This window comes from Solea senegalensis, linkage group LG6 (genome assembly GCF_019176455.1).
Source record: "Solea senegalensis isolate Sse05_10M linkage group LG6, IFAPA_SoseM_1, whole genome shotgun sequence".
NCBI lineage: Eukaryota > Metazoa > Chordata > Actinopteri > Pleuronectiformes > Soleidae > Solea > Solea senegalensis.
The window spans coordinates 23,091,918-23,117,226 of NC_058026.1; the positions used below are offsets into that span (position 1 = coordinate 23,091,918).

Sequence of the window (25,309 nt, forward strand, 5' to 3'; positions counted from 1 at the left end):
GACATATGGGATGGAAGCTCAGATAACTGATCTAAAATTGCACACAAGCATGAAGGAACTCAAGCAGATAATTATTACCCTTCATGCATGCAGTGTGACAGCTCTTCTCGAGCGTAGCCAGGGTTCTTCCGGGAAAACCTGAGAGATTGATATGTATCCACAATGCGTGCACCATCTCTCTTCCATTGTTTTTAGCACAGATGCAGAGCTGGCCCATCTTTCCCCCTCTGACAGTGAGGAGTAGTCGGCTCATTCCTCACAGTGTGGGGTTTGGCATGATAATCACAACTGTGACGGTTTAGTCGTCATTCACAGCGACGATAATTGAATCTATCAATCTATCATCCATCCGTGGACCCATATCGGGGCATGCAAAGCATGACCGCTGCACGGAGGTTTCTCACAGACACTCGTTGATTTTCATTGCCGTCGCATCTTGGAGCGAGAGACAAGCTCAGACCTGCAGAGCTCAGCTGAAGGCATGAGCTTCTGGAGTCATGAGGTGTCTGCTGTCTTAATGAACCACCTTGGCTGCACGCACTGCCACATCTGCATACCGCCTTCCAACACTGCATACATAAATACATAAACACCACCATGTGGGATATTGACATATATCAGCGCTATAGACCAAAAGTGAGAAAGTAGCTGTAATTATGAAAGTTATTCAGTGAGGAGACAGACAAACAGACAGACAGCTACAACAATATCACTTGTGTGATGTAATGTAATGCAACGCCCCACAGCTAAATAGTTGCTAATGTATTCATGTGTGCATTGACATGCGAGAGCACATTTAAATAGCCACCTCAATAACATACATGTCCATCCTCCACACGAGAGGGGGCGCTGATGCCAACCCCAGCTGACGTAGGGCGAAAGGCAGGGCACATCCTGGACAGGTCGCCAGTCCATCCCAGGGACACAGAGACAAACCAACCATGCACTCGCACTCTCACACCTACGGTCAATTTAGAGTGTCTATTTTCTGCAAGTTTTTAGACTGTGGGAGGAAACAGTCTTGTGTGCTGACCACTACACAAAATCATATACGACTGTATATAAAGACTGACAGGCGTGCGGTTGCTAAACTAAACAGATTTGATGTTGCAATGTTTGCAGTTTGACTGGCAATTTCATCACTTGCAACCTGGCACATACTGGATGATAAAAGCTGTCATTCAGCACCAGGTTTTATTGTTTATTTTTCTCGAATGGGAACGTTATTTACAAATTTGTCATCATGTGGTATTGAAAGAGACCTGCAACGAGTGACTTGAGCTCATTAACGCGCGAGGAAAGAAAGTTTATTGATGTAGTAAATCAAGTGAGAAATAGGTTAATTTCCTCATTGAGACGTTGCTTTCAGTCGCCTCCTGGTGGGTTACTGCTACTTCTGTCCTTCCTGGGCTTCACTTTTCAACTATCACTCAGACTATGACCACTTTTATAGACAGTCTTTGAGTGAAATCTTTGAAATACTATATAACACCATAATGCTCTGCAATGAATATAATTCACATTATGTTTTATTCATGAAACGCACTTTTGTCCACAAACAACACGCTCCATCAGCGAACAGCATGTTCAGTGCTATAAAAAAAAAAAGAAACGACTGCCTATGCAGCTCATGAATTCCTCAAATAGTCAGTTAGTTGATTCACAAAACTCATTTGATTAATTGTTTTCAGTCATTTCAGCTTCGCAGATTTGAGGACCCACTTCCTTTCTCCGTCGCATAGATTATAAAGGGATTAAACTGAATACCTTAAGGCTCTGAAGTCTGCTAAAACAAAGCACACAAGATGTGGCCTGAGAGAAATAAGACTATCTTAACAATAAGAAAAACAATAATGAATATAATAGTTAATTGCTCTGGTAAACATGGATTAGTGCAGTTTTTTCCTGCTCTGACTCTAAGCATAGGCTTATTCTAATAACACCACCAGCTACAGCCTTGATACAAGTTACCATGGACTTATCTGTGGCACATAATCAACAATTAATACTGAATTGTGCTTAAGCATATTGTTGAATTGTCAGATCACACCGCGTCGTGCAGCAGCCTCCGCCAGAACCGGATCAGACTCTCGTAACTCTTGTTATTCTCTCTTCCTTTGTATCGATGTAACATGTCTACGCCTGTATAAATTAGTGACACGTACACACTTCATCTATCATCTACTGAGATCTTCTCTATGTGCTCGGAGCCAGTGGCTGTTCTCGGCAACGCAACAACCCTGAGAGTCTCGCTGTTGATTTCCACTCCTTCAGTGTCCGGCTCGCTCATTGGAAATGACAACAACATCACAGGAGCGCTTACAGTATGTTGAGTTTGAAATTCAAATGCTACACGACACATTTTTAGTTGGAGCCGGGCAATTTATTAATGTCAGCGTGTCTTATTAAGTGGTGAATGGGTTTTTTTTTTAGACTCGACTTTTGCAGAAAAGATTCAATCTGATATGGAGACACTCCTCACTACAAAAGATATAAGTATACATGTATCGTATTTTCTTCATCCTGTGTGTTACCCACACTTTGTTTCCGTGCTTTTTCTCAATGGATCAAATGTGGGTCTGATATTACAATGCCAACATGAGCTGGCAGACGTCCACGGCTGTGGATTATTACTGAGGAGGTCTGGTATGTGCTGCTTGGCGGCGATGGACTTAACAATTTAGTGACATCACCAGGGAAGCAAATCCTCTACTGTTAGTGTTTCGCCTTTTGTTTTGGAAAAGTCTTTGGTGCTACACGATAGGACATCAGTTGTCCTTCAGTGAACGGTTGAAATAAAAATAACAAAAATACTGGCAACAACAACAACAGTACAACACTTTTAGTCACAGATTTGCAGGAAATCATCTAAAGCTGTGGGAGAACAAAATCATTCTGCCAATGATGCCCGTGAAGGACCCTTCAGGGTTAGATGGATAAGCCTGTTAGGAACGCTCTCTAAAAGGCAATAAGTGGGGGAGACTGGGTAATAAATAGCTTTTTGGTTGTGCTTGGTCTCGAGGGATATTCTGCCAATGAATTAATATTGAAACCAGGTCTCGGGGCCGGGCAAGTTTATACCCATAAAAATTGGCAAATTATGGCCACGGTGACAAGCCACTCCATCAGCAGGGATGTTAATAATGTACAATACGCTGCTGCTCGGGTGAAGTAAACGGTCATTACACAAAGGCAATGTGTGAAGTAAAGGTTCAAGGCCTCCACATCTCATCATTTACAAGGTTTAAAAAATAACAATTACTTGCAGTACAGAAGGTGTGCTGGCAAATGCTTAACGTTAATGTTCTGCTCCGTGTTATAGTCTCCTTCACATAATCTCTCTCACACAGAGTCAGAGACACGTGTTAAGTCCTCGCTGAAACCTTTGCTTCCAAAATAATATCTTTTTAAATGCTTCACACCACAGCAGGAAGCTGAATTGAAAGAGCCGCGGAGGGAAAATGTCAAAGTCTATCAACAAGCAAGTGGAACGTCAGTGAGTCTGAGGGGGGCTTTCTTTTCTTTCTTTCTTTCTGTTTTTTTTTTTAAATGCATGCACACTTTCTCACTAACAATTACCACCATAATCTTCAAAGTTTTATTTGAAGACTGTTGAACATGACAGCAGATTTGGCTGTGAGGCTCAGTCTGTCTGACAGAGATACACGAGGGAGAATAAGATACAGCACAATGATGGGCTGCATTCTCTGACTCGCATATGTGGATGGAGTTTTAGTTCTAATCCATCTCAGTGTAAAACACAGTAAGAGGAGGAATGTAGTTTTGATTTATAGCTGCAAATGTCCACAGAAATACTCGGGGTCAAAAAATAAATCAGCATCCTGACAAAACACAACAAGCACTTCAAGTCTATGCTTTTTTGATTACTGAGACTTAAAATACAACTTGGTTTTATTACCCGGGGTTATTAAAAAAAAAAAAAAAAGACACCCATCATCCATCACGTTAAAGTTAGATACAGCCTGTAGGCAGATGAAAATCTCGGACACATGCATTCTTTGGGGTCTGGCGCGTCTCCACGCCTCTGTCTTCACATACTTCCCCGGGTTCGTGTTTGAACATGAACCAGTGAGCGAGTGAGCAAAAGTCCTGTCACATCATTTAATAAGAAGCACATTTGGAGCGCGCATGGTGCGTTTTCTGCAAATAAACACCGCGTGTGTCGTGCGCTCTGAGGCGCAAAGGACACATTTGGATTCACACCATTGTCATCGCAAAGTTATGATAAGATGAGATAAAATAAGATAAGATAAAAGGATTGAGCGGAGACATTAATCAGTGCCCACAACGCACATAACGGGGCAATAATGTCGCGTCTAAATGGAGCAAAAACGCTTCAGAAAGCAATATTTATGATTTAGTTTACAACCATTTCAGCAAAGTGCTGCCTTTTAAACAAACACCCATCATTTAAATGACACAATCCACCACTGGACGTGATGAATAAACTCCAGTGTCGTTCCACACAAAAAGGCATCGCTTTCGCAGCCAGTGAACCATGTGCTATTTACCTGCCATCAAAGTCCGCACTTGCTCCAAAGCAGCAGCTGCACAACAGCGTCAACTTTATCCATAAATCCATGACCGCGAGAGTGACGCGATTCCCCGTAATCCAACAGCACCGGACACACGCGGAGGAGGAAACAATTACACGGCAGAGTTTCGCGTTGACGCACGCTCAAGGCGCACAGGTAGGAGAGGTCCGCTCACGTCCCGCAGACTGTTCATGTGCGGTGTGCACGGGGGTGCGGGACAAAACACTCCACGCAGCCTGGAAGCAGAATGACCCCAGTATGAGTGTGTGTGTGTGTGTGTGTGTGTGGAGCGGGTCGCTCTCTGCCGGGGAGAGATTGCACGCACAGCTTCTCTCTCTCTCTCTCGCTCCTTTCCACGCAAGTTCAGCCTGCGGACTCTCACACTAACAGCACCCACTACAGTCGCTCTTCAGTGAGCAGCGGTGGTCCAGCCAGCATCAGTACTGCGAGAACTTTTAGTGTTTCAACTCCACAACCCTCCACAGCTGCGAGGAAGCTTCCGTGACGCGTAAATACTTTGGAAGTGCTTTCATTAATTGCGCAGCCTGCTGAGGCACGTACGCAGGTGCACCCGGCCACCCAGGTAGTAAAGACAACGCAATGGAAATGACTGGGGATGAATTTGTGGAGGGCGAAAAGAGATAAACATCACACTTTAAAACAAAACTGAGCTGGTTGGCTGCGTTTTAGGAGAAGTCCACTCATGGGAAGGGGTTTGGTGAGAGCTGTCGTGGTCTTACTTTTGGTCGTCTCTGTTGCATCATCTCAATAAATAAAAGAGGAGTGAAAAAATACAACTTTACTCAACTTCTGGATGCTCCCTGTATGAAAAGGCCTCAGTTATAGTCAGTGAAGGGTTGTGTCACTCTGTTTGAGCTCATATTTGGCATTTGGCATGATCAGAATGGGCATCGGCCATGGAAAGGTGACACCAGTCATTCAACCTCCAGTCCAAAAACATGCAGATTTGGGGTTTAGGCAAATTGGACGCTCTTAATTGACCGTATGTGAGAGTAGATGGTTGTTTGTCTCTATGTGGCCCTGTGATGGTTTGGCATCCTGTCCCGGGTTTACCCCTGTCCTTCTCTATATGTCAAGATGGGACTGGCACCAACCAACTGGTTTAAATGATATCAAGATAATTATCAGAATAGATAATAGCTGCTGCTATGATGAATAAAACTACAATATTTGTACAATTATTACAACAATTGGGCTCTTCTACCTCCACCTCTTTTCCCCTCTCCATTTGTTTTCCACCTCCTATCGTCTCTTTAGAGATTTCTTCCGAAAATGTCTTGTAACATTTGGCAGAATTTGAATAGACTCCAGATAAGTATGTTAATATACAGTAAGTGCTTATAATCAGTTAAAAATGATGTGTTTTGTCGCCTTGGAATATGACTTCATATGTACAAACGTCAGTGTTTGAAGTTTTAAAGCTGACTGTATATGAAACACGACATCCTTTCTGGTAGAAAACGGAGGCGTGAGCAGCACCATTTGTTTCATTCTGCCGTCTCACCAGTAGATGTCACTAATTCTAATAAGCTGGACCTTTAAAAGAGACATTGTGTTCTCTTCACTGACGCTGCGTTTCCTCCTCGTGTGAACGGTCCTTAATACGTTCATAAAGAGCACTGAGATAATGTACATTTTGGTGCGATACAAATATGATTAAACTGAATTAAACGGTAGAATCATAAAAGGCCAGTCGACACCAGAGCAGTCAATAAAGTTATGCCCTAGAAAGGAAACAATAAAAAAAAAGAACAGGTGACCAAACATCATCATTTTCTGTAACAGAGCAGGAGATGAAGAATGAGATGAAGGTTTGATAAAGTGCTGGACTGAGAACAAGCAGGCATTCACAGTCAGCCTCGTCTTGTGATACATGGCACCATGTGTCTTGTTACGCCCCGTCACCACTTTGATAAATCTATGCGGTGGCACGCGGAGGTTCCACGTCTCAGGGAGCAGGTGATCGGAGAAATGCAGGTTGTGTATAATTACACTATTAATCACATTATTTTCATGACTGAACTGTAACAACGTGACTCAGTAATGATGACTTATCGCCTTCAAGATGAATTATGGGTTCTGCAGGTTAGTCCAGTCGCACATCATCGCCAACAATATTCAGACGCTGTTGACTGAAAAAATTGAAGTTTTAAACTGGAGAGTGTATTTGCCTCATGTGCATTTAAGGCTGCAGTAGGCTGACATGTGAACATTTGTTTTTGTCTCATTTGTATTTGGAATATGGTTTTCAGTCTCTCACCAGGTGAGCACAGAGAGACAGGTGACCTGAGGCAATCTCTCCATCCTTGAAATTGAAAACGACGACATGTTTTAACGCCTTTACCTGACTGTTGTTGCACCGACGCTGGATTTGGGACCTTTCCCCTTTAGAAACATGTATGTTTATCATTATGATAGAACAGCCAGTAGAGTAGTGTATTTTCTCCTTGAACTGCTGTGATTGGTTGATTTCTCGCGCTGTGAACAGAGCCCAGAAGAGATGCAGAGGTCTAGACCTGTGCAGATTTTTTATCGATTTATCCCACTCAGCCTACTTATTTTTTCAGTTTTGTCTGCTTGAGTATGGAGGATGTTCATCTCTAAAACAAAGCTGTTTTAGCATTCAGGCAAATGTGGATTTCTTATGGAAATAACATGTGCGTAAAGTTGAATATTTGATGTGGAGAAAAGAAATGAAGGGTAAGCTGCGTAGAGAATATTTAGGGAATTTAGTAGTTGGAATCAAGGAATATTAAGTCACATACAGTGTATATACAATTTACCTGACATTTTAATTTCTATTTCCTTGTATATACTGTATATTCTTATTAATTGGACTTTCTTGGGTTCTCACCTTATCTCATCTTCCTCTAAGAAATACTAAACCAATGAAAACATTCCATTTTTGCGAGTGGTGCTCCCTGATGAACTTTCCTGTTAATGAGCCCGAATAAGGTACAGCGTTTAAATAAAGGGACAAAATAAATAAATGCATGAATCGTAATACACACAGGGGAAACCTTAACTGGGGTTATACAAAGGTGACATCTGATGTGGAAAGTAGGCAAGGGAACATCAGGGAACAGATTACAACGTTATTGGGGTGTTCACTACAGCGGCAGCAGCTGGGCTCTGCTGCAGGCAACCTGGAGGAAAAGTGTGTGCATAATAATTATTGTTATTCTGGGATCTTACGATTATACTCAACATTGGGTATTTAGAAAAAAAAAAGTGAAGCACAGTGGTGGTAAAGCCTGCTAAATGGAATAAAAGAGCAAGCATGATGTTTGCGATAATAGCAAAGGGCAGCACAGAACCGCCGATCCCCGGCTTGTGCTTTATACCAGTGTGTTCACTCGCAGCAAATAAACTGATTGCCACTGACTGTGGAAAAAGGAAAATTCAAATCAGCATGGGAGGAACCCCACATACACAGCAGCGAGCTGCTGCGAACAAAAGGCCATAAACACTGCCAGTGAAATTAAATGGAAAAACCGTTGGACAAAAGATCAAGACAAGCAGAATTTTAATCACAAGTAATTACTAAAGTCAGTAAAACAACCAAAGCTCTTTTTTCTGGGTTGAAGTTTTCTGCAGTATTTGAGTTCAGGGGGAAATTTTCAGTGAGTTTGGCCATGATCATCCAATCATGTGCATGAAAGACAAACTGCTAAGTTATTATTCTTCTACTTTGATCAATGCTTTGTTAAAGGACTGGTTTCAAGTTCAGCTCAGATTGTTGTTGTTTCCTTGCATCTTTTGACGCATATCAGTAAGTCACACAACAAAAGACTGTGCTGTCACTGACTCTCTGCTAACTGCTCACTAAAAATCGTAAAAATGTGTCCCATTGTCCCCTCCATGCTGTCTAAACATAGTCACTTGTCAAGTCACGTTGCAGCTGTGGGTGTTTGGAATAAATCCATGTACCTCACATCTGAATATTATCCTCTCTAATTTAAGCTTTAAGGAGTGCAACAAGCGCTCGCTCTCCTCCTTTATGCCCATTTGCACTTAAAAGGTATTCACTTGTGCAGAGCCACCAGCAAGAACAGGGAGTCATACATGTCTCTCTTCTTTTGAAACAATTCCAGACCTTGGAAGAAGCTTTGTTTATGGCTATTCACCTCAGGATAGATAGACTATGCTTACTGAATTCAGATGAGCTTGTCTCCTGGAGAAGGCTGCGCCTCTTTCTATTGTGTATCCCCGTCTCACAATGTGCACGGGGAAAACTTGGCAATCCCGCATCCTCCTCAGATTCCTCAAGCTGTGGCAACACGTTGTCAAAGGTGACAGCAGAGGATGTCTCCGAGAGAACAGATGGCCAGTTTCACCTGCAAGAACCAAAGCTCAGACGCTGAAATATGTCTACAGTGCACAGGATTGAGGGGGAAACACGGAGCATATTGTGTGATTTTTAGCTACTGGGCTCTGAACACCGCACATCTAATCAAAGACAATGACCTTTTTGCCGGCATCATAAAATATTCATCGGCGCTGAACGTATTACTGGATGCATACTACATTCACATCCATTCTTTATGAGGAATAATATGTTTCACTAGAATCTTGACAAAAGCTATATTTTACCTGCTGTGATAGAATTTGCATCTCTCTGTTTCCTCCTCTCTCAGTCAAAGAAAATGCAGATGATAATTCCCCTCTTATATGGGTGCAGCTCTGCGCTTCTGTAAGTACCTGGCAATAGAGAGAGCCGACTGTTGACTTCTATCACAGAGAGACTATTCAAGAAACAGCAGGTGAAAGCGTGCTCGCGTCATTTGCAATGTGTGCGAGTGTGTATTTCCTGCTGCTACTGTTAACGCTGACAGCTTGATTACACCTTTTATCAAGGAGCACATTTAAGGGATAATTCTGCAATTTTTCAACTTTATGAATGTCTCGTAAACGTGGCCATTGTGGCTCTAATCTATGGGTTATGCCAACTTTGGATTTTCCTGGGAAGACTCGGGGAAAAACAGTTTGTCAGGGAAACTTTTCAATTTCAATTTCTTGTCTCGGATTGTGAACAAAATTAAATGCATAATGTAGCCACGTGGATTAGCCATTATGCTGATTTGTGGGGATCTACATCGAGGTCAACTTGGTGGCTGATAATTCTGCACATTCATCCACTTATACTGGTTTGTTCACATGTGTGAGATTAGCACTCCCTGTAGTTATACAGTGTTGTAAGTGGAAATACTCCAGGTTATTTTTAACTCTTAAAAACCTAAGCCTCAAATGTACAAATGGCCAGAAAATGATCCTGCGAGTAAGTGCTTTTGCCCACGTTTCCAGAATAACTTTCAATATCTGGCAGGTAGTTGCACTGAAGTTGAACATGAACACCAGATTTAACAGATTTAAAATAACATTTGTTTTTTGTTTCAATGTCCAAAAACAGGCCAAAAAAACAGCCCATCGCGTAATTACGGTAATGCAAACGTGTCGCGGCGATGCGCTCGGTGTTATAGGGTTAAACTAACATGTTTATTATGTCAAAAACCATAGCACGTTTGCTTTTACCTGGAGGAAACGGGTAAAGACTGACTTTCAAACACACAAAAACAAGTGTACACCTTTAATCTAGAGGGGGCACTTCTAACAAAACTGTTGTTAAAAAATGAAAAACACATGGATACAAAATAATTCTCAGCACCATCATGGTCACCACCAGTAACCACAAACACTGGGTGCTTTATCAAACCTCAACCATGGTGAAGCTGCTCTGCTACACCAGTGCTTACAGTTATAATTATAACAGGATCCTGGCATCAGTCTGTGCTTGAGCCGTAATTATTCACCGGTGCTTCCTTGAGGTTTGAAATGACTTCCAGTCGGCTGTTTTGTGGTGGCTTCCCCACAAGCATGTTGTTCTTTGGCGAACAACTTTCAGGCTCCATAGTCATCACCTGCACCAAGTACCCACGAGCCTCTGCTGCCCACGACCGGTCCAAGTCCACAAGGCCCATACACTGTTTACCTGTAGTGGCCAATAAAAAAAAATGTAATTAAATTCTAATAACAACATAAGAAAAACTGCACTGACATTTTTAACAGCTCAAGTAGACATTTTTTAAAATACTCATTACTCGTAAGTTGGTTAATTATCTGAAAAATATGAATTTTCTGTCAGTGACAAAAATCAATGAAATTCTCCAACTGTTTCACTGTTAAAAAGCCTGAGGGACAAACTGAAGCATGAATGCACTCAAATGATTTCCAAGTGGAAAAGGTTAATAGTGGTTAACACATGTGATCATGTCTCCCCCCCATTTCTAGATACGCAGTCATGTGTTCATGTACATCTGTGATAACTTTGTTCACAGCTTCGTCAAGGCAAAGTGAACGTGTCAGTGATCGCGTTGTCGCTCATCAAGCATGCATCAGTGCGTCTGTCGTGTTATTATTTACCTCGTGCACATGCTGTGGCATATTTTATCTTAATAACACATACAGCACTTTATGCAAGTTGTTTTGTTTGCTACCATTCAGAACCGAGTTTTCTATGTTATGGTATTAACAATAAGTACAATAAGTGAATGTTACTGTCATTACTGTGTGCATGACGTCAGGAAAAGATTTACACCATTGCATCACATTTGTGATCATTTATCCGCCATTTCTAGGGGTGTAACATGACACAGTATTTTATTATGTGAACATTTGCCCTCTCTAATATTTAAAAGCCCCCTCAGTCATTTCATCCTGGGGCCAGGATTAAGTTGAACACCTATGGGAGCCTTTGTCTCCACTTGAGTTACAGAGATTTGGGGGAATTTACAGCAGGGAGCCACTCTGCATTTGCTGCTTAAGTTGATAAAGCTCAGCAGAGTATCAGCAGATTAGCGTATCAGACAAGCTCTAATGCAGGAGACTTTATCGCACTTGTGGTGTATGGGTTCACACTTTTCTCTCAGGATTTTTCAAATGCATTATGCAGTGAAGCAGTTAGGTAGCAGGTGCCAGACACAGAAAACTCAAGCTTGGGTTTGCCATGCTGACAGATGGTCACAGTCACTCTCTCTGGCAGGCTCCAGAGAGAGATGAGATTAAACATGGCTGAAAAAAATGTTAGTGGGAGAGGTTGAGCCCCGTTAAATGATAAAGAGCAGTCACCACGGCGACAGGTGGTGTCAGGTCCATATGAAAAGGCTTCACTGTGACAAGGCAGTGGGGAGCTTGCTCAGACTCAGAGAAAGGCTTTGATAAGCAGCAGAGCCATCAGGGTGAGGAAAATCCACAACATAATGAAACTCTGTACAGTGATACTTCAGAACAGAGCTGGAGTCTGACAAAAACACTTCCGACTAAATCGGACAACACTGATCCGGCAGCTGTTCGTTGCAGCTGTTCTGTCAAACTGTGAAAATCCCTGCATTAACATTTCTCACAATTCTGTGAGCTTCTGGGGTCAGGTCACAGTCAACAGTCTCACTAATACATTGTTTTTATTTCCATGCCCCAGCAGTGTAACTAAACCTACATTGAAACCAATGTCAAATGAGTTCACACAGTGATGATTAAGCATCACCTCCACATGACCCTCTCTCTGCGTTTTGTTTTCATTTTGTTTTGCAACGTTCCCACGCAAACGCACACAGAATGAGGCATTTTATGACACGACTGATGGAGGCAGGGCAGAAGCACGGCCGTTACGTGGCTGAAAACACCAAGAAGCATCCGTGACAAGTTTCAGAGGTGGATCCTACAGCTAAAAATGAATTTGGTGGGGCTGCACACTTGTATTTCAATCCCAATCTTGGCTTCACGTGTGTGCTCCACTAAAAGAACACACAGCAAATCAAACCCTCCCCAAATTGAATGTAGTGAAGCTGATTTATCCATAGGGTAAAGATCTATGGAAACTCTAGAACAGGGGTGTCAAACATACGGCCCGGGGGCCAGAACTGGCCCGCCAGAGGGTCCAATCCGGCCCACAGGATGTGACTAAAAGTTTGTGCCTTAGTATATTGTAAATTTAGGCATGATATTGTTGAAATTGCACTTATATTTCTCAAGAAACTTCATGTTTTGTAAAAATATCCTTCAATAAATGTAAAACAAAGGAGAAAAAAAGCAAGGAGTTCTTGTTGTTCATATGTTATTATGCTATTATTTTACTATTTTTACGGGTCCGGCCCACTTGAGATGAAATTGTGCTGTATGTGGCCCCAAAAAACACAAAAATGAGTTTGACACCCCTGCTCTAGAACAACCTGTACTAAGTGACAAAGTCATATAACATCACACTGAGTTCTGTGGTAACCAGTAATTAAATGGGTATGGTTATTCTGATTTTGAACATACAAATTTGCTTATATGTATAAAAGCAATAGATATCAATACAGTATCCATTTCTTCTGCCTATGAATGAATGTTCAGGTGGAAGGAGGAGTGGTACCGATGAGCCGACGATCAGGAGGGAGCTGGACAGCAGTTTGGTCAGCGAAACGGCAGAGGATCATGTGTTCCTGCAATCAGGGGAGACAAGAAACAATTTTAGTCCCGTCACCGAAACACCAGCAAAATCCTCACATCTAGCAAAGATTTAAAGAAGTACACAAAGGCTAGTTTTACAAAATGTCGTGAAACTAATGAGGTTATGCACTCACGTACAAAATTCATCAATTTGTTCCTACATAATCTTATCCTTCTTGAGCTTATCCCAGCATGCACTGGCTGGCTGAGAGGCTGGGAAAGGTTGGCAGCTGATCGATCACATAACAGAGACTCAAACCAAACTGTGTTTTGTGTTTGTGTTTTAAATCAGCAAATGGTATTTTCAACAGTAGTTTTCACTGAGAAAGAAAGCAGAGCTTTAGACTCTTGATTATGCTGATTGTTTCATAAATCACTGGGCAGATTAACAGGGACTGAGCTCTTGTTATTGTGGATTTCATTCAGTAAACTAGTTTGCAAATGTGAGTTGTTTGTTTTTGATTCAGATGGTAAGCTTTATTTCATTGCCCTCATTATTACTGTGAGATGATTTTAATAAATACTTTTCTATAACCTCTCCTGAAAGGTCAGACCCTGGTAATTTACCTTGGTTATTTATTTCTATTCCTCTTTTCTTTTTTTTTTCCTTTGCCGCTCATACCTCGCCACGGTTCATGAGACCCCGGGAGAGCGGTTAGTCATCTCTAACCGGCTTCTGATTTAATTGATTCTATCCCTCACCCTGGTGAATGCAAGGCCAAGGATGCAAGTGCTTAAAGTTAGAGCTGAGCACCAATGTCTCACACCATTAGTCCCTATACACCAGCAATACACCATTTGTCAAAGTGCTGCCATTCTGTTTAACCACTATAGCTCAGGAAGGACAACTATGGCTCTGCGATAAAACAACAGAATGCAGCTATTGTATCTACAGAGACGCGGGGAAGCGGTGAGATTGTGTATGCCGAGTCCAAACAAATGGAAAATATCAAACGCTGTTGAAAACCAAACCATGTGGACAGAGAAGATGAAGAGCTCAGGTTAAAAATGGAAATCTAGATTTATTTATTTGTTTCCCTCTGCGTGATAACATATTTAGTTAAGTACTGCAATTATGATTTTTTTTTTTCCCTTTCCTCACCTGGATTTTAAACGAGAAGAGAACAATTGACCAGTGTCTTGACAATTACATGTAATCCACGTGTGTCTCTCAAGCCCCATATGTAAGAATGTGTTTGCTCTGGTCCACAAAAGAAAACAGGTTAGAGGGTCCAATGTTGTGACATGTCAACTCCTGAGGGTGCTATGCTTAGAACCTGCAGCCACTGTTGCACAATTTCTCCCCAGGCTCACTGACAGCTCCCATACATCATCATGGGATGGGGCCCTCACAGAACACAGTGCTCTGTCTGTGCTAAGCGATAAGGGGTTGAAGGGTACGAGGCGGCCTTTTGTAACAGCCCCGCGGAATGGTTGCACCGCCACAGCAATGAGACCAGAGATGTAATTAATTTTACATAAATAGAAATAAAAATAAATACCAAGCAAAAAATATAATGGAAACAAGCCAAGCAAAATACATTTCTGACAACCATTTTTATGTGTTGACAAATGTCGGTTGGTTGCACTGTTCTGTTACGATATCAACTAAGCTGCAATTAACAGCCGGGACAGAGAAAAACACTGCCTCACTGCATTGTAGCAAAGTATATAAGACTCTAATGAATAGAAAGTTTTAAAGAAAGTTGTGTCCCACAAAGGCATTCTGGTGTTGACACAGTGAACTGAATCTTAAACAAAATCCTTAACAAACCGAGTTGCTGTAATTTGATATTCTGTACTTGATATTTTTGCCCCAGTGCAAATGAATAATTCATGCAATAGAGGGATTTAATCACATTTAAAGGCCTACCTTAGAAGTCAGAGTTTCTTTGAACCTTTTGCTGTAAAAAGAGAAAACACAGAATATATTTAGAGGTTTAAAATAAAATGTGATTCCAATACAAGAGCAAATGTAGTCACTTCAATATCTCAGGTTTATTTGTTCATGTGTGGGGTAACAAAATAACATGTTTGCAATAAAAGCAAACAAACGAACGACATGCGTTGTGTCTTAAATAAAACACAATCTCTCTGGGAAACCTTTCGAAAAAAGTGGAGCGTTGCTTTTGCATGTGAACAAAGTCTGTTCATTTGTTGTGGTTAAACAAAGTCAGATCACAATTGAAGGTAATTATAAAGCAGCATGAAGAGGGTCAGGGGGCAGTCGGGTCTGTTTAATGAAACTGGCAGTTTACAGCTCATTAAAACCTGTGAACTGGAACGTCTACACCTGCAGAATATCCACATGAGTACCTGGAACATGACCTGAGGGGAAAACACTAAAAGCAGCAAGATGAAGATTGACACGGTCAGGTGCGTAGGCCCCTCACGCACATACTGCCCCGCAGACACGCAGCTTGTTGTTGTCCATTACAGCTGTAAAGTCGTTTTTGTTTTGTTGTTTTTTTGACATTCTTTAATATTTCATGGAGGAGTCAGGAGAGGGGAAGTGTCAAGAAATAAAATATTTACAAACAAATATTGTTTTACTACAAATCAAGGGCCTTTCCTAAGGTATGCTTTTACGGTCAGCTGTGCCATGGAAACTGGAGTTGAGCACCTGCAGGATGCAACCAACGACCTACGTTAAGTAACCATAGCAGCAACATCTGCACTTCATTCTGAACAAGATTTGGTGAAATAAACACAAATATTTCAATAAATGAAATATTGCTGGGCTTGCTGTTGCTGTTATTGCTACTAGAACACGTCTAAACAATATATCACTACTTTAAATCATAATATTGCGACTGACACGTCCCCGCTTTAACTGACGTAAGCCACTACAAATAATTATAGCACGCTAATGCTGTGTGTGACTTGTTTCTATCTCACTCGGCAGGTAGTAAAAGTGATGAGCAACTGTTGTCTCAACATTTTCTGAATACCATCTGGTCTCAGTACACAGGAAGCAAAAACCATTATACTGAATTATACCATTAGAATACAGGTAGAGTCCCACTCATCATATTATATTATCAGGATGACATTTGGGTGGTCTTGACAAACCCAAACCCCAAACTCTCTAAAGACAAGAACAACAAAGAGTCTCGAAACAGATGGTGGTGGTGTGGCCCCAACAGATCACAACATCTGGGATTGGAGGTAAGAAACAGAAGACACAGAACAACCTGAGCAAACACCTGTGCTGTTCATGAGTATAGTGAGAAGAACTGGTGGAGCAATAAAGGAAAATAATGGATATTGATTTGATTAAGGGGTTTGTTTCTTTGTTGCTGAGAATTGGCAGAATCCTTCAGCTCCACACACTGTTATCATGTTATCCTCACTGGAAAAGACTCAGGCCCATCAGTTCTGATGCCACAACCAAAAAATGCATTCTTTTTTTTTCCCTTTACTCGCTACTGATCAGTCTCAGTCTCTCAGTTGCTACAACAACCAACCTGCACAACAGCTTTGTCTCATGTGCTGCCTTGCTGTGGTTCTTAGGCCTTTACAGTTACGGGGAAAAACAACCGAGTGTTACTATAGCAACAGAGTCAACGTCATTAACTTTCTACTCGTCCATCTCTGCTACAGTTTATTTCTTTAATCTCCGCTCAGGTAGCATCACACGTTAGCATCCGAAATCATCATCCACAAGATGTGGATTTTTACAAAATACTGATGCAAGTGTCTTTAAGACCCGGGTCATAGTTTGGTCCGTGCAGACCTGACACAGACGAACGTGAGCACTCCGACGGTGTAAGTTTGCATGGTCTGCACATGCTCCCTGTAACACAACACTTTTCAGTCCAGAGTTTCCAATTTACCTAATCCCCGTATTGCATGTTTTTGGACTCTGGGAGGAAGCCGGAGAACCCGGAGAAAAGCCACAAACACTTGAACATGCAAACTCCATGTACAAAGGAGTGCTACCCACGTAGAACACTAGATTAACACAGACCCTTGTTTAGCACGAATGAGCACATCTGCAAATGTGAAGCAGCTCTATGTGGACAAAGAATGCAAAGTACGACATGGCCCTCACTAAATTTCCCTGTCACTCACTCAATGTCCATGACATCCTCTACATAGAAATCTCAACTCTGTGTTGCTGATAAAAGAGGGATGGGATTAAAACGGAGGTGATGCGACACTGCTGCCTCACTATCTGTGGTGATAAGAGAGAGGTGATGAACAAAAAGCAGTGATGAGAGGTAGAGATTGTGTAGAAGTAGTGTATTGAGTGAGAGTGTGTGAAAATGATAGGTGACAGCAATAAAGAAAGTAAAGAAAAAGGCAGAAGAGAGAAGAACCAGTACAAGCAAGGATCTAACAATAAACCGAAAGGTCAGTAACATGTTCTTTAGGGCAGAACTCTAGAGACGTGACACTGGACTGATGTGTGGCATGCAGGTACAAACCTCTTGGGGAAAGTAAACTTGACTGCATTCTGGATGAAGCCATAGCAACAGGGACTGATGACAAAGGCAGCTCCTGCCTGGATGCAATGTTCCATCACCATGTCTGTTGCAACACCACACGCATGGAGGGCAACCTGAAGCGAGAAAGACACAGACACAAATACTTACATTCACTAATAAAACCCATTCATCCTTGAAAACAATTGTTCCAACAGAAAGACCAAAACTCAGAGCACCACAGAACACACACTCAATCTCATTGATTACTTCATAATGACTGCTGCTATGAAATACATCTATGCTCTCAAAGGTGCAGACTCTGGTAGTCATATTAGTGCTTCAGGCAGTGAGGGAAGAATTTCCATTTAGTGTGTAAACTGTGGTGATGAACACCTATGCATTAGTATGAATAGCTGCATGGAAGACCCACTGTTATGGCCTTTCTAAATTCCAGTCATCTCTCTCCAAGTACATCTGCAGAAATATACACTATTCAATGGTATTATTTATTCTTTCCAGGTATTTTCATAACTCTCATTATCAACGGTCTTGTGTAGGCAAGGGGCAATGAAGCACACTTAAAATATTTAATCATAAGAGATAGGATACATGTTTTAGTGAAAATTTGAAATAAAAAATTATGAATCTTAGGATGACTATAACTGGAATGAATGTGAAGATGTAGGCTCCCCGCGTGGTACTTCAAAATAAATCATTAGGACTGTATGTTGGTGACCTAGACATCATTTTGAAGTCACAAACCAATGATGAAAATGTGCCAAATTTAGCTTAAAAAGATGAGCTATAAAATTGTATATTGTCCTTTTATTTCTTTTCTAAGTGTGAAGTGATATTAGCTATACCAGGTCTCACTGGAGTTAACACTATTCCTAAAGTATCTATTCTACTCTCACCATCCAGAAACTTGTCATTGTGGCGCCTGTGAGTCTAAATGATTTGCATGTTGCCTTGACGGCAGTGCCACAGAGCAGCGGTTCAGAGTCGGTCAGGACAAGACAAAGCCAAGACTGGCTGCAGCTCCAAAGATTCGTGAAGATACAGACACTGTAAACACAGCCAAACCCACTCATAAAGTCACAAAGTCGTGTGGATGGGGCAACATTCCCCCGGTGTAAACAAGCTCTTCCTAAAATACGAATCATACAATGACTTCACGTGTTTATAGTGAAAATCACCACCTTTGTTTCACATTCTGTACCACATGGTCCACATGATGTGTTTAGACTGCAAATGATCACCAGCAAAGAATAATTTATTCCTTTTTTGCAGAGATGAGCATTTATTCAAATATGAAGCAACTCAAGCCGCACCTGAAATAATAACCAGAATATGAAAATTGGGGTACCAGCATCAATTACTTCCATGGCCTTGCATCTATGTGACACCTAATTCACCAGCATTTATTCATAGAATCAGGGGAATGCCTTATTTTCTTTCAAGAGCATGTTTCAGGCTGCCGATTAGGAGGAGGAGTCACTGTCAAAGATTGCATGATGTTACTTCCCCCCACATCTGAAGCAAGAAATAATTAACAAAGTTACAGCATGACTTTTAGCCACCAGCTTAATGTTGTACATTAGTCATGCCATGGCAAACCCTAATTACATTTTACAACATTTAGCCTTGATTGAACACAAACACAAAGCCACTCAACCAAAACAACAAAAATAAAACACATTGTTATACAATGTAATAGCTAATTATGTTTTTCCAATTCTTGATGTAGATGAAATGCTTATTAAGAATATACTCTGTGTGCCAGTGTAGCTGTGCAAGCGACCTATTTTTTTGTCTCTGAGAGTGTGTGTGTACAAATACATATATACATATACATACATATATATATATATATATATATATATATATATACACAGCTTTACATATTCACTGACATGACTTGAAACGCTAGCATTGTGTGACTGTGTTTCCAATTTTAAGCAGCGTTAATAATGCAGTCCGATATGTTTTGTATAACTTAAATATGACAAAATACATACACAATTCTTCTCTTCTCACCCACCATGATTCATCTATGCATGCATATATAAGCATTAGATGAAATAATAAACAAAACAGTGAATTCTTCTGGGGAGCAGAAAAGCTTTTTTTGTGTGTGTCCTTCTTTAATCACATCACACAAATAATGAGGCTTCATTATTCATTCCCATTCAACTAATTACACCCCTCTGTTGTCCTATATGTGCACCTGAGACAGAACACGTTTCTGCAATACAGCTCAGTGATACTCCACTTAATCAACCTCACACTCCTCTCTCTCTAACAATGTCATGTAAGCACAACACTGTTGCACAAGACAAGGATGTAACCTACCTATGTGCCCATTCTTGCTGCGATGGAGCTAGCTTTTTATGTATAAAAACATTTCATTTCAAAGGTGCCGTGCTGCATTTTAATGATGATAAACTGACTCGGTATTGAATAGTTATTAATAAAAAGGACCTAGAAATCAAAACAACTCCTTGAATCAGTACTGGAATTACACTCGATTGGCACTGATTAATACTCATTTCTACATATAGCTACATGCAGCAACACCAGCCGACTAAAAGAATCGCAATCAAACCTCAAGCAGAACAATAACCTAGGAAACAGTAAAAAAAAATAATATGCCACTATATACACATATATATATACACACATATATATGTATATATATATATATATATATATATATATATATATATATATATACATATATATAAATACACACAGTATATGTAATGTATTATGCAGATTATGTAGAGTCTACCTGGGCAACAACAAGCCTGACTAAGAAGTATAACACCTCAATCAATTTCTGACTGTCACTAAAAATGTGACCGTGTAAAATACATGACTGGATCAAAATTGGAATATAAAATGAGTGCCTCCTTCAGGTGGAAATCAGAGTCATTCAGGAGCTGCATACATTCAGCGATACACAATTTACGCAGAGGAGAAAAGGACAAACACAGGAACGCGTTTCAAAAAAGAAACACAGATCATTCATATCAAGTAAGATCTGTATGCACATAAAAAGCCATACATTGCATCTGTGTGTTTGTTTCATGCCAAATGGAACAGGTCTCAGTGGAGTGAGGATGCTGGAAGAATGGCTATTTCAAATTACGGCAGGTACATAGATATTCCGGTTTTTCCCTGCGAGAGCTAAAATAAGGTTACTGGAACAGCAGGCTATTCTTTAACTGGGCTATGGCACACGTAAGGATGTAAGGTGTCTTTCCCAGACATGTTTGGGGGAGACGCATATATTGGACACTTAAATATTAAAATGATAAAGAGCGATAGTGGCAAAAATTTGATGGGGAACCAAAATGATGCGTGTGAACAGAGAGTGAAATTTACATTCTGACTACTTGTTTTGCTTGACAGAGCCAGATTCAAACAGTCAAACAACATCAACCTGGGACCTCTTTTCTCTAAATTGATAGTCATTATCTGATATAGAAAGTCAAAGTGCTGCAAATGAAGGTTTTAAATACGACCATAGAGGGGTTCGACTTGAAGTCTGAGAGTATTAAGTCTGCCCCACACTACAGGATTTTCAAACGTGTGAGAGTCAAGACACAGGACCACACACTTAGTGTTTAATCAAACAATTTCAGCGGAGCGATTTCAGGGATTTGTGATCTCACAGAAACTTGCGTAATTTGACGTGACTTCAGAATATAAACAGGCGCGGGGGTGGACTGTTGGTGTAGTTAATTAGTAGCTGTTGTGTGTGGGATGTTTTGTACTGAGAAAGGCAAAAAAAAAAACTGTGGATGAAGTCATGGTTGAGAAGACGGAATCAACTTGACTCGTACAAGTTACGGTTCTAAGCAAGTACGTAACATCCATTTCCGGACAACTTGCTCTCATTGGTTATTGCGGGGTTCTGCTCACGACCCAAACGCTGTTCAGTCGTAAATATCAAACACATTTAATACTTCTAATTTGAAATTGGGAAATCGCATCTGTTAATCCCTCACACTACAGGATATTTTGGCCAGATAATCTGTTCAAATCAGATCGGGACTGAAATCTGGCCAATTATCCTCTATTGTGCGGCAGGCTTTACTCTGAATTTTACTTTGTCTTAGCCCCAATAAAGCTTAACCTTTGATGCATAGTTTGAAATCTGGTGAAATATTAATTCTTTTGTCGCCAGTAGCTGTACAGAATTAAACACATTTACAGAGCTGGAGCTTTGAGCAAACAGGAAAAACTGCAGTCATGGGCAGGGGTATATGTATGAAAAAAGAAAAGCCTGCAGTAAGACGTACAAGACTAATACAGCTGCATAGAATTTGAACCGACTACTGTACTACGATGACAACGATTTTGAATGTTATGCCAAATTATTTCCAGTGATTCCAATTTCCCTTCTAAACACAAATATGGAGTCTTAATAAAAAGCAAATTGATTAAACTATTAGACTATTCATATTGCCCAATTAAGAGACTCTGATATTACAGTGTTTTTCTGTGTAAAACTACCTTTTGGCTTTCCAATAATTAGAGAAGCCACAGTGACAAACTGTACACTTTCACTGAAAGTAATTCTGATTAAAAACTCCACTTCAGAAAATGAAAGGCCATCTTAGCTGCTCCGACAGCAATGCTCCCTCATTTTGAGTTGTGATTGTAAGAAGGAGTAGGAGGTCAAACATTGGATAAATTATTACAAATTATATTATATAAGTGATACACAAGCCAAATGATGGCAACGGTTTGCACAGCAGTAACTAAAGCAAAGTTAAAATACTACGCTACATCCATTACTGTATATGAATTGGACAATAACTCTGGCAATAGGGATGTTTATTGCAGTGAGTTAATGTAAGATATATGGCATATCCTTCTTTTAAAGAAACGCTATGAAAAAGTAACTTTTTTCTCTGCTGTAATGTGTGCTATTGCTTTGTGTCCTCATTCTGCAAATAACTGTGACACTACTAGTTAGCTGCAGTTGTTATTAATAATGAATAAAATGTTCAGTTCAGTTAAGTATCATCTCTCTCTCTCTCTCTCTCTCTCTCCCTCTTCTGTTTCAATGTGTTTGCTCATTGTAGACCTCCTAAGCTTTTGGATTGAATTTAAGTTGATAATTGGATTTTCCATATTTTTTTAATGTTCTGCATGTGGGAAAAAAAGTGATTTGATTGAAAAAAAAAAATTGGATTATGATAAAAGTTTTAACAAAATGCTAATTAAATGAAGACAAGTATGGTTAAAAAAAATGCTAAAGTCTGCATTAGGTTTAATTGAATGACTTTTACAAAGCTTACATTTTTAAAGCTAATTTTACTTTGCATTAATTAAGAATGCTTTGGGTTCATATGTTGACAAATAAGTCAATTCTTCAATAGCTACTGTATGTCACATGAGATGATTACAATATTGTTCACACAATCATGGAAACACAACTGTATGCTCACCCCAATCTGAAAAGGTCCGGTGAAGTAATCCAGATTGGCCTGAATGAAGCCGATGTTTTTGAGACCGAGATCTGCACTGCGACACTGGGCCCTGACCAGGGACTCTTCTTTGTTCTCTATGAGGATGACCTTGAATATAAATAATAGATAGATCACATGGCTGCATGTGTTTTTCCACTGCTTCATGTGTTTAATAATGATGTTAAAGTCAAAACTTACATTGTACATTTAACAATGTTTAAAACAACAATGATTCATTACACGGGGGGGACAATAAAAGCTCTCAAAACAAAGAATAAACATAAATAATAAACTGTACATACCATTACAGCTTAGCCAATGCATAATTTAATGATACAAATAATGTTTAGAATTACTGTTTCACCACTATTGTTTGACTTGCTAGTTTAAAAATGGATCTTATTGTTGTAGCTTAAACATATTACCTGACAGTGTGGAAGAGTGTGAGCCAGAACGATCCCCACATGGCCCTGAGAGGAAAAATCAAAACAGGAAAGCAGCACACATCAAAGTGGGTATCAGTAGAGTGATGATTAGTGCTGCCCTTTCACACCACAAGTATTTGCCATTTAGTCAAGCACCACTATTGCTGTGAGTGTGCGTTTCCTGAGTGTAAATGTGAGTCTGCCTGTGTGAACTGGTCACAAACAAATGTGAACTGGTTCCTGTTACATGTTAATGCTAATGAAACAAACAGCAGCCTATTGTGCCAAAAGTCCGAGGCACTGATAAATATAGATGCAAAGCTGGACTGATAGATGAAATGCATTTACCGTTCCACTGCAGAAATCCACGATGGTGTGTCCTGGTCTGGCTAGCTCTGTAACCATGGCGACCAAGTTATTCAGCTGTTGCCTCTTCCTGACAGCACGGATATTTGACATTTTACCTGGAAAAGAGGCAACATATTTTCACAGGCAATTACTCTCCGGAAAAAAACAACTAACAAAGAAAGAAAAAAAACACCACTATGGCTGTCACACATTAATGGATGCTTATTTGTGTTTTCATTATACCTCACTCAGCAACAAATAGATAATAATTAAAGAACACTACATGTTTTAAATGACTACTCCTTCCTTTTCCATTCCTATTAGTGTGCCTCCCCCCCCCCAACCCCCGACAAGTGTTCCAAATTATGATTTACAACCAAACATTTTAGGTAATGGTTTGGCACAAAGACGAAAAGACCTCCACACTCTCAGCGGCATGTTTTCCTGCCAAATGACAATGAGGGAATGCAAACAATCTTTCAGTATCAACAAAAGCGAGCCCTGAGCCTAAATTGTGTGCCCTAGTTGTTTGCGGCACCACCTTCTGCTGCTGTGCGAGCAGTGTGTTGCCCATTAGCTCAAAGCATATTTCAGACTCCTGCATCTTCCTCTTCCATCTTCGAGCGCACCACGAACGTTGTGAGCTGTTGCCATGCTGTGCCGAAATATCTCTGCTCCATAAATGTAGAGTGACGGGCGCTTCATTTACTCTGAGTCACACCCTCGTGTTCAAACAAGTGGAATATTAGGTGGAAAAAAAGAATATTACTTGTATAATTGCTGGCTCACGCTGCTTTGTCTTTAACAACAGGGGAGGAGAGATGACAGAGAAGACTTTCCGTTCAAACTACATTTTATTCAAGCTCTTATGCTGGCTTTAATTGAGCGGATATCGAGGAGATGATTTTAACACAAATAAACTATTTCCCAGCATTATGTGTAGACAGTATGTATCCATGGCTCTGGAGAAACCACAGCATAGCCACCTTTGATTGCATCTGAAAACGTTTAGAGTGCTAATTGCTAATTGCAAGGTAGCGGGTGATTAATTAGTTCAGTACAGAAATAGAAATTCTTAAGAAAGAAAAAACACGTAGGCCAAAGACATTAACGATGTCCAGTCGTGAAAGATGTAATTCTCGCTGAACTCAGCCAGCTGTGACGGCTACAGGCTGTGTACAAAGAGTATGATTGAGCTTGATAATCAAAACAATGAGCTGAAAGACAATAAAACTGACAATAAAGCAGAGTGCAAGTGCAGAGTCTATGCGTCAAATCTAAGCAGGTAATATGTGAGTACACTTCTGCCAAATTTCAATGCGCACACACACAAGATAAACGGGTTTTTTCAAGGGAAACAGTGACCATGACACTATCTCTGCCCACCACTATATCTAATCAGTTCATCCTTGCCTCCAAGTGAATTTTAGTATCAAACTTCAAGCTCTTACAAGAACACATTTACAGGAAAAGGAGTGATATGCAGAGACACCAACCCTGAAAATGTAATAAATGAATAACCTAGACTTTTCCTGGACAATGTGAGGCAAGAAAAGCCC

General features: G+C 40.5%; 2 protein-coding genes across 7 annotated transcripts in view; both read right to left on the bottom strand.

Moving 5' to 3' along the window:
* npnta (nephronectin a) overlaps nt 1-5,040 on the bottom strand; it is a 51,898-nt gene extending 46,858 nt beyond the window's left edge. The window contains exon 1 of one of the 5 annotated variants that reach the window (XM_044028537.1): nt 4,533-5,040. In XM_044028537.1, coding sequence (XP_043884472.1) covers nt 4,533-4,603 — 71 coding nt within the window. In that variant the 5' untranslated portion in view covers nt 4,604-5,040. The remainder of the gene's footprint in view (nt 1-4,532) is intronic. The other 4 variants (XM_044028538.1, XM_044028539.1, XM_044028540.1 and 1 more) reach the window with 4 other exon arrangements.
* A 3,046-nt stretch (nt 5,041-8,086) lies between these two features.
* Nucleotides 8,087-25,309, bottom strand: part of gstcd (glutathione S-transferase, C-terminal domain containing) — a 42,045-nt gene continuing 24,822 nt past the window's right edge. Inside the window, exons 6-14 of one of the 2 annotated variants that reach the window (XM_044029293.1) lie at nt 23,751-23,866; nt 23,403-23,447; nt 22,957-23,085; nt 17,495-17,628; nt 14,938-14,968; nt 12,988-13,057; nt 10,388-10,566; nt 9,171-9,278; nt 8,087-8,914 (exon numbers count right to left, since the gene is read on the bottom strand). In XM_044029293.1, the coding sequence (XP_043885228.1) occupies nt 8,864-8,914; nt 9,171-9,278; nt 10,388-10,566; nt 12,988-13,057; nt 14,938-14,968; nt 17,495-17,628; nt 22,957-23,085; nt 23,403-23,447; nt 23,751-23,866 (863 nt within the window). In that variant the 3' untranslated portion in view covers nt 8,087-8,863. The remainder of the gene's footprint in view (nt 8,915-9,170; nt 9,279-10,387; nt 10,567-12,987; nt 13,058-14,937; nt 14,969-17,494; nt 17,629-22,956; nt 23,086-23,402; nt 23,448-23,750; nt 23,867-25,309) is intronic. The other variant, XM_044029294.1, reaches the window with a different exon arrangement.